Source organism: Sebastes fasciatus, chromosome 19, assembly GCF_043250625.1.
Source record: "Sebastes fasciatus isolate fSebFas1 chromosome 19, fSebFas1.pri, whole genome shotgun sequence".
Classification (NCBI taxonomy): Eukaryota; Metazoa; Chordata; class Actinopteri; order Perciformes; family Sebastidae; genus Sebastes; species Sebastes fasciatus.
The window spans coordinates 20,671,961-20,681,646 of record NC_133813.1 but is presented as its reverse complement, the minus strand read 5'-3'; the positions used below and the strand labels follow the sequence as shown (position 1 = coordinate 20,681,646).

Genomic DNA, 9,686 nt, shown 5'->3' with positions numbered 1-9,686 from the left:
TATTGAAGAAAACGTGATGAGGTGCCCTTTATGGTGCCCTTCAGAAAACATGATGAGGTGCCCTCTAGGGTGCCTTTAGACCTAGATGGAGAAAACATGATAAAGTGCCCTCTTGAATGCCCTTATGGTAGATAAAACGTGCCTTCTAGGGTGTCCTTCCAGTGAAGAAAACGTGATGAGGTGCGCTCTATGGTGCCCTTCAGAAAACGTGATGAAGTGCCCTCTAGGGTGCCCTTAGACCTAGATGGAGAAAAGATGATAAAGTGCCCTCTTGAATGCCTATATGGTAGATAAAACGTGCCCTCTAGGGTGTCCTTCAAGTGAAAAAAACGTGATGAAGTGCCCTCTAAGGTGCTCTTCCAGCGAAGAAAATGTAATGTAGTGCCTCCGAGGGTGCCCTTAAATGGAGAAAACATGATGAAGTGCCCTCTTGTCTAGGGTGCCCTAACTATAGAGAAAACATGATAAAGTGCCCTACTGGTAGGGTGCTCTGCCAGTAGAGAAATCATGATAAAGTGCCCTCTAGTCTAGGGTGCCCTAACAGTAGGGAAAACATGATAACCACTAGTCTAACATATAGGATACTATATATAACTCCTTTGAGCAGTCAGAAAACTGTGGATTTGTTTGTTTTACAGATAAACAACTAGAAGTGCACTCAGAGAGCGCAGACCTCCACCAAGGCAGGTTTCATGTACGTCGCTGCCCCCCTGTGGTGGCCTGTGGTGTTAATGCAGAGGTTGAGCGGAGTTATTAAAACAAAATCCTGAAGCCGGATCATGATCTGGATCGCCACCAAAATCTAATGGATTGTTCATTGTGCCACACCCCACCCGTCCAAAAATGTCATTCAAATCTCGCAGACTTTTGGCGTTATCGTCCAAACCAACAAACCAACCAACCAACAAACCAACAAACCAACAAACCAACGCCGGTGAAAACATAACCTCCTTCCTAGGCCTTTGGCCTTGGTGGAGGTAAACATGGGACAAAGGCACATGCTGTGTGCACGAGGTTCTTTAAAAACATAATTTTGTCTCATGGTCTTATGCACTGGTGGACTCAGTGGAGCCCCCATGTTAAAAAAATAATAATTCAGCAACAGTGTCCTCTTGAATGCCCCTATGGTAGATAAAACGTGATTAAGTGCCCTCTGTGTGTACTTTGAGTAGAGAAAACATGATAAAATGGGTTCCCTACCGGTAGAGAAAACATGATGCAGTGCCATAGGCTGCCCTATCCTAGAAAACTATCTGTGTGCTGGTGCCCCACCGCATGCAGCTGGTGCACTTTTTCTTTTTTTCCGAGTCCACTAATGGTTTTATGATACTGAAATCCTTCACAGCTTTCAGGAGCAAGACACAAATGATTTAAATCAAAATATGATTAATCAAGCAAACAGGGCCGGGAGTACTTATCCTGTTACACCCACGTTATCGGTGTAATCATTGAATCAAAAATAATGCTATAGATTGTGTTAACAATATATAGGTTATTTCATTACCTCTGGTCTATTTTGTTATCAAGGTTTTTGACATGTTAGACTGCACAAGCTAATTGAAAGAATGGCTGAATGACAGGGTTGGACAAAGGGAGATACATTAGACTGTTGCTTCCATTGATTCCTGTGGAGCCTAATGATACCATAGAGCCTTTTCCATGTTGAGTGCAGTGCATACAGTACCTCTACTGATCAAAATTATTGAGCCTAATTCTCTCTTGCACCTATTTTTAAAGTTTGATTTATGTCATTTTGAACAAAGAACTTCAGATATGCATGACTCTAGGCTGATCTATTGCAACATTTGTTCTCTGAATGGTTAAACAGCGCCATCTAGTGTATATTACTCTAATAACATTAAAAAACGTTCTCTGCCTTTTTCTTTCAAAGATCTTTTTATTAATTGTCAATAATCAATAGAACAGTCTCTATACAGGGAAATGTATTTTTAGTTTTTCTGAATAACACTCACCCGTGAAACAACACATCAATCAATCATACCTGACAAGCAACATACACAGAGACAGCCACAGCTGGCCACAAAAGACCTAACTGATTCTTAATCATGGATACATAAAACTCAAATTGTAGAGAATACAAACCAGGGAGAGTATCCGCAAATAAGTCATGAAATAATAATAAGAAGAAGAAGAAGAAGAGAAAAAATAAATAATAATAATAATTAAAAAAAATATATATATACATACCTACATACACACACACATACATATACAGTATATACACATATACACATATATACACATATACATACACACATATATATATATATATGTGTGTATATATATACACACATATATATACATATTCAAACATACACATATATACATATATATATAAAAATAGAAGAGAAGAAAAAGTAATAATAATTAAAAAAAATAATGATAATAATGAATAATAATAATAATAATAATCTCTGCCTTTTTGTATGACAAAAATGTTAAAATTGCTCTTTTATTAAAGTTGCCAACTACCCCCCTAAACAAAATACTTAGACTAACTTGAACTTTGAGGAAGTGAAGTAACTAATTAATCACTGCTTCTTTCCCTGTGACAACAAACGCAGTCATAAAGAACTACTTGTCACAAGACTTTTATCGGTCGTTTGGGTTAAATGCTTTTTGAAGTTGAAACGTAGCCTATCAGCAAGGTCACTGCATGCTCTAGTCTAGGTCAAGGGTCACTAAGCAACCTGCGGCTCCGGACACTCATGCGTCTCTTTAGCTCCTCTCTAGTGGCTCCCTGTGGATTTTTAAAAAATGGAAATGAGTAACTGTTTTTTGTTTACATTTTCATTTTTATTTATCATTGTTGTAGGTCTATGGTACGACGGCGTATTAGGGCCACATTGAGGAAAAAATAATAATCTGAGATTTTGAGAATAAAGACATAGGTTTACGAGAATAAAGACATAGGTTTACGAGAAAAAAAAGTCGTAATATGAGAATAAAGTCATAAGTTAAAGAGAAAAAAGTCGTAGTATTATGAGAATAAAGTCATAATATTATGAAGTAGTAATTTTACGTGTTTTCTTTTTCTCTCGTAATATTATGACTTTATTCTGGAAATCTTAAATTTTGTTTCCTCAATGTGGCCCTAATATTCCGTAGTACATTTGCACTTTGGCCCTCACTGCATTAGACTTACAGTATATACTATATACTTGGACAATAAGCTGTGTATAAGCTGTATAATGTTTTGAGGATCCAGGCAGATTTTTTATTTATTTATTGCCTAAAATGTCTCTTTTGATAGTAAAGGTCACTGACCCCTGCTCTAGGCTTTAGGATCTTTCCAACTCAAACACACGTGGTGAAGTCATTGCTTAACACTTGTGACTTACAGCCATGGTTTGAACAGTCTGGGCTCAGCTTTCTGTATACACTGATCCTGTACCAGGTTTGAAAATGACCTTCTCCTCCTAAACTCTGAGCAGCTGTGACGCAAAATCTGATCCCAGTTCATGGAAGAAACTGGAACTGGTGGGGGGAGATTTGGTAGAGGCGTAATAAGGTAAAAACTGGACTAGCGCACATGCTGGTGACAGGCACCTACTGGGGACCAATCAGAATTGCGCTAGAACAACAAGCAGCCAATGAATGCCTCGCTTTACAGTGTGTAAGGCGGGACTTCCGGGTGGGTGTGTGGAGAGCTGGGAGACTGTAAGGAAAGGGAGGTCAAACGCACCTAAAGAGTTTGTAAAAACGTGAAGCTGAATGCAGGAGAGATAAACAGGTAGATAGACGTGTTGGAGCTACAGTAGACGATTAAATCCGCAGTGCTGTTTTTAAGAGTTTGGACTCAGAAGTAAGTGTAGAGAGTGGTTTATCCGTGTCGCACTAGATGCCAGGTGACAGATAACGTTAGCTAATGCTAATGCTACCAGCGTGCTCGTAGCCACTATAGACAGCTCTATAACCTTACAACCAGAGTAACATTATGACTTTTGCTAGCCAAAAGTCTGTGTAATCATCTGTATAAAGGTAATGCATGGTGCTTCTCTGCAGACCATTAGCTGCGTTAGGTCGTTAGCTAGCTAACGTGACCTCACTTTGCTGCTGTTTATTATTATTATCTTAGTCTTTGGAGAACTTGTGTTTTCACGGTCACCACCGTCATGTTGCACTCTGTGCCGCGTCGTCCCATCTGCGAGATCGGTGTAAACACCATGAGGCTTCAGAGCAGCAGGTCAGCCTTCAAGCGGACTGTGGAGGTGGAGGGCGAGCTGGAGAGGAGGGTCCCGTGGCTGGGCAGAGGCATGGGCCTGCTGCTGTCCTGGCTCCAGAGGGCAGGTGTTGGTGCCACTGAGGCCAAAATGGGATCAGGCCAGAAGAGGAAGGGCCTGCTCTCCATATTTGCGGACCACTGCGGCTTTGTGACCGGACAGAGGCTCCGGCGTGCCTGCCAGATCGGCGAGCTTTACTCCAACCTGTACTCCGAGAGGACCAGGTGGACCCTGGTGGGCAACATATGGCGCAGGTTTCAGAGCAAGCACTCACCCAATGGGAAACTCCTCGCGGCCCTGGCTGGGATCTTCATGTGGGAGAGTGAGAAGATTCAAGATGAGGACATTCACAGGTATAATGTCTTTCTCTAAACGCACACATGGATGAGTGAAGGATTTCAGTATCATAAAACCAGTAGTGGACTCAAAAAAAATAAAAAGTGCACAGCACACAGACAGTTTTTTTAGCATAGGACAGCCTATGGTACTGCATCATGTTTTCTCAATTTTAGGGCCACCCTAGGGGGCACTTTATCATGTTTTCTCTACTGGCAGGGCACCATAGACTATAGGGCACTTTACAGGGTTTTCTCTACTGGCAGGGCACCATAGACTATAGGGCACTTTATCGTGTTTTCTCTACTGGCAGGGCACCCTAGACTAGAGGGCACTTTATCGTGTTTTCTCTACTGGCAGGGCACCCTAGACTAGAGGGCACTTTATCGTGTTTTCTCTACTGGCAGGGCACCATAGACTATAGGGCACTTTACAGGGTTTGCTCTACTGGTAGGGCACCCTAGATTAGGGGTCACTTAATCATGTTTTCTCTACTGGTAGGGCACCCTAGACTAAAGGGCACTTTATCATGTTTTCTCTACTCAAATTACGCCCAGAGGGCACTTAATCACGTTTTATCTACCATAGGGGCATTCAAGAGGGCACTTTATCATGTTTTTTCCATTTAAGGGCACCCTAGACGGCACTTCAACATGTTGTATGCATCATAGGAGCATTCAAGAAGGCACTTTATCATGTTTTATCTACCATGAGGGCACCCTAGAGGGCACTTTATCATGTTTTATCTACCATGGGGGCATCCAAGAGGGCACTGTTGCTGAATTATTATTTTTTTAACATGGGGGCTCCTCTGAGTCCACAAGTGCATAAGACCATGAGACAAAGATGTTTTTAAAGAACCTCGTGCACACAGCATTTGCCCTTGTCCCATGTTTACCTCTGCCAAGGCCAAAGGCATAGGAAGGAGGTAATGTTTTCACCGGCGTTGGTTTGTTGGTTTGTTGACTCAGACACACTATTGAATGACAGATAACAGGAAGAAACACCTACATGAGATCTTGTTAGATAGTCATCATCATCAGAACCGCATCATTTGGAGAAAGTAGTTAGAGACTATGCAAAGTAGCATTGACTCTGTTTTGGCAGCTCAACACCCTCATAAAACTTTTTCCTTCCCTTTGTATTCCATATTGATGTGACTATAATATCTTTTGCCAACTGTACAGTATGCAAAACAACCTGTCCTGTTGTTTTGCTTCCATTTGAAGGTGTGGACTTGAGCTACAGGCGATGGAAGCCATAAAATGTCAAAACAACACACCCTCGGGCACAGCAGCCGGACAACTTGAACCTGACTGGGAAGTCGTGATGGAGAAAAAAAGCTTCAAAGTGTGGAAGCGGCCCATACTCAACAGTCACCTCTATGAATACAGAGGTCAGCCAACTCACAATCTCACATGTGTAACCAGGTCTCTGAAACGCAGATAAAGCACACATTTAACTAACTCTTGAGTTCTTTTTCTTTTCAGTTTTGGGCTCCTACAATGATGTCACCCCAAGGCAGTTCTTCAATGTACAGGTACAGACTTCTCAAATGTCCTTATGTGCTATTAGGAATATGTCGGTTTCAATTAATGAAGAAATGAAGTGAAAAGGATAACTTATTCTACTGTGGTACTGGCTTACAATTCCTTATCAGGGTTTTAGAGTGCAGCAATCGCTTCACGCCAGAGGTCTGACTGATGACCCATGGGAAATCTTTGTATTACTAAAATAACATTACAAACATGCAAGCGGATCCAACTAGTAATGGCAGTAATTTGGTTGAAGATTTAATATTTATAGCAGTGGGCTTTTCACATCTAATTTTTTCATGGATTGTGTTTATGGTATATTTATGGCAGCTTGTTTTGCATTTCCATTACCCTGCTCCTCTTGCACAACCAACATGTTTACTCTGCTTGTGTTCAACACAAAAGCACCTGTAACACTCGCTCCATGTGCTATATTAAGCACCGTAACCTTGACTTATGTTTTCCCCTTTCCCCCAGTTGGATACAGAGTACAGAAAGAAGTGGGATGCACTGGTTATCAAGCTTGAAGTGGTGGACAGAGACGTCTCTACAGGCTCTGAAGTTGTGCACTGGGCCACACACTTTCCTGTGAGTTTCTGTTAACTGCTATATAATGCGTTAAGGGAGGAGGCTGTTTGACCTACGTAATGTGTGTTTACAGGGAACATTTCCTTATTTTTTTGTAAAAGTAAACATGATTGACCTTTGGTTTAACATGTGGTTAAGAGCGACTGCTAGCCAAGTTTCAGCATATCCATCAGTTTTCATTTTAGATTGTCAGCTGATATTTAACGTTGTTTAATCTCCCCTCACAGTATCCCATGTACTCGAGGGACTATGTGTATGTGCGCCGCTATGATGTTGACGTAGAAAACAACCTGATGGTCCTGGTATCCAGGTGGGACTTAAAAAATAATGCATCAGATATGGTTTAGTTTTTGACACATTACTAAATTAGTAACTTCTGTTTTTTCAAAATCTTTTTATTTTTGTAATTCTGTTGTACAGAGCTGTGCAGCATCCCAGAGTACCAGAGTCTCAGGATTTTGTGAGAGTCCATGCATACCAGTCAAAGATGGTCATCCGCCCTCACAAGTCCTTTGATGAGGTTTGTAGTGTGAATGTTTTGCTTCACAAATTACTTTAAATTGCATCCATCATCCTGTGTTTTGTAGCCACTGAGTTTGACGTGTGTTTTTTCTTTCTTTACAGAATGGATTTGATTACCTGCTGACCTACAGTGACGATCCTCAGACTGTCTTTCCCCGTTACTGTGTGAGCTGGATGGTGTCAAGTGGTGAGCTCTTTTCCCTTGTTGAAACTTCTTAGGGCTGTATGTAATGATTTTTTTTTTCGCAATCAAATTTCAATAGTTTTTGTCCATATTCCATCTACAATATTAAGCAACAAATCCTCACACTTGGAACCGGCAAATGTTTAGCATTTTTCTTTGTTGTTGCGTTCAGATTTCTGTGCATTTTTATGGTTTGTGTGAATATATTTGATGTATTCCCGCTGACTATTGGTATTTTACACTGATAATATGGAGTCTCTCTCTTTGCACCTGCCAGGTATGCCAGATTTTCTGGAGAAGCTGCATATTGCTGCCTTGAGGGCCAAGAACTTGGAAGTGGGGATCTACGACTACGCCGGCGTTATTAAATCCAGCGACAACAACCGCCAGCCGAGCCAGGAGCGCCACAGTAAACCTGGACAGATCTACGCTTGAGATGGACATTTTATAGACCAGGGGTTATGTTTGGGTGTTTTTCATGTGCACTTGAACCTCAATTAAACCATCCAGCCCCAACTTTTTGGGTAGGTTGCATGAACTGCAAATGGAAGTTGCAACTGACATTTAAGACAAATATACAGTATGTCCATCCGTAGACATGGTTATATTGGTTGGTAGATGAGATATAACAAGAACTATGGACTATTAATGACAGCATTAATGTCCTTTGGAGGAAATGTTGCCATAGAAATATTCATCCAGACTGCTGGCATTGGCACTATTTTTGCGTAGCCAGGCAATGTGACGTGGCATTTTTTTTTTTGCCTTGTTGGCAATGAAATATGTCTCAGAACCGTTGGTAAGATCGAGCCAAAATTCGTAATTGTAGAGATGCTTTTGCCAAAACACTTTCTCCCTTTTTTAACGTTCTATGTCTTGTCTTCCATTGTTCAACAAGGCTCAACTTTAAAGGCTGTTCTGACCGCATGCAGCCACATTACTGTATTAGGATTTCAGCGAGATGTTGAGGTAAAGGTTGTGCAGTACTGGATATAGAGCAGTAACTGACTGGCTTCTGATGGACATTATCACTGAAACAAAACTACGGCCAAGATTGCTACGCTGACTGATGAAGAATTGAGGCCTCTGTGTGGAATACTTTGTACCACGTTTCTTCCTGTTTGGTTTGCAGCATTAGTGATTTGATATTCACATGACTGGATGGGATGAATTAAGAAAAAATATCATGATGCCATTATTGGAAAATTTGTCCACAGAATTGAAAATGTAAACTCTCGGGCTTCTTTGTGTTTTGGGGATGGCATTGTTTTGCTGTCAGCACCGCGTCTGTTCTAAACTGCCAGCATTGACAAAACAGCCTTCTGAAGATAAACCAGTCCTTCTGCATTCGGGGCATAGTGTCTTATAACAACCACATAAATCCTCAAGTATAATGGTACTGATGCACTGAAGTGTAGATTCCCTAGCAAGGCAGCCCTACAGAGATGCATTTTAATAAACCAAATACCCCTTTTTAGAGAAACTTGGAGCACTTGTGCCACATCACAATCCGTTTGCATTTCATTTGTGGTCAAAATATTAAGTTTTCTCAGCTCAGAAACTATTTGTTATCCGGGTGTCCACAACAGACATCACTGAAGTTTGTACTGTTAGTCATGGGTGTTTTTTTGTGTTACTGTAGATCTTGTACATTCATAAAACCTGAATACTGGAAATCCCTGCTAACAAAACCCTCTGTAACATTTGTCCTGCATTGTGAATCTTCAGTTTGTTGTTATTAATGTGGGTCCTACTGAAACTATATATATATTCATCCTTCCAAATCACCCAATGTTGCTTTTGTAATGAATTTTGCAGGGGGTGTTATGAATGTACAAAGAGCCTCACGTTGTTTGGAATAAAACATCGCCTAATAAAGTACACTGTTTACAGCCTGACAATCCGGCACAAATATCTTGAAATTCATTTGTGTTTAAACACATTTCATCTTGTACTAAAGTTATGTGTTGTTGGTACATCAGAGTGAATAAAGCTGCAGTAACTCAAGATAAAGCGGTGCCGTGGGATCCACTTTTGTGAAGGTCCCACATGTATGAGTATGGAATATTAATGTCCCCACTGTTTCAAAAATGTGTATCTGTAGTGAAGTATTTCCAGCTATCTGATTTAAAAAAAAAAATGGCAGTGGAAGTTGTGAGACACAGATATGCTGAAAGTGTGAGGAGGGAAATGCTTGTTTTTTTATATTTATCTCTTGTGTGGTGAAACAAAACTGAGAGACTTTAAAGCGATCATAATATCCCAATTAGGCGCCTG

The 9,686-nt window shown here is 40.8% G+C and overlaps 1 protein-coding gene across 2 annotated transcripts; it reads left to right on the top strand.

Moving 5' to 3' along the window:
• The first annotated feature begins 3,658 nt into the window (after positions 1-3,658).
• On the top strand, positions 3,659-9,307 carry stard7 (StAR related lipid transfer domain containing 7). 2 transcript variants are annotated; one of them, XR_012591568.1, is made up of 9 exons: positions 3,666-4,597; positions 5,810-5,976; positions 6,071-6,120; positions 6,593-6,703; positions 6,931-7,013; positions 7,124-7,223; positions 7,328-7,412; positions 7,687-7,933; positions 8,308-8,435. XR_012591568.1 is itself a non-coding variant. In XM_074617096.1 (8 exons), exons 1-8 carry the CDS (start codon positions 4,137-4,139, stop codon positions 7,842-7,844), a joined length of 1,215 nt encoding a protein of 404 aa, XP_074473197.1. In that variant the 5' UTR covers positions 3,659-4,136; the 3' UTR covers positions 7,845-9,307. The 2 variants fall into 2 exon arrangements, 1 of the variants encoding a protein (XP_074473197.1); XM_074617096.1 differs by having other exon boundaries at positions 3,659-4,597; positions 7,687-9,307.
• Positions 9,308-9,686: the final 379 nt, after the last annotated feature.

Coding starts and splice junctions, on each gene's coding strand:
- stard7 (XM_074617096.1), top strand. CDS start 4,137: ATGTTGCACTCTGTGCCGCGTCGTCCCATCTGCGAGATCGGTGTAAAC. Junction 4,598..5,809: donor CAAGATGAGGACATTCACAG/GTATAATGTCTT, acceptor TTCCATTTGAAG/GTGTGGACTTGAGCTACAGG. Junction 5,977..6,070: donor TCACCTCTATGAATACAGAG/GTCAGCCAACTC, acceptor TTTTCTTTTCAG/TTTTGGGCTCCTACAATGAT.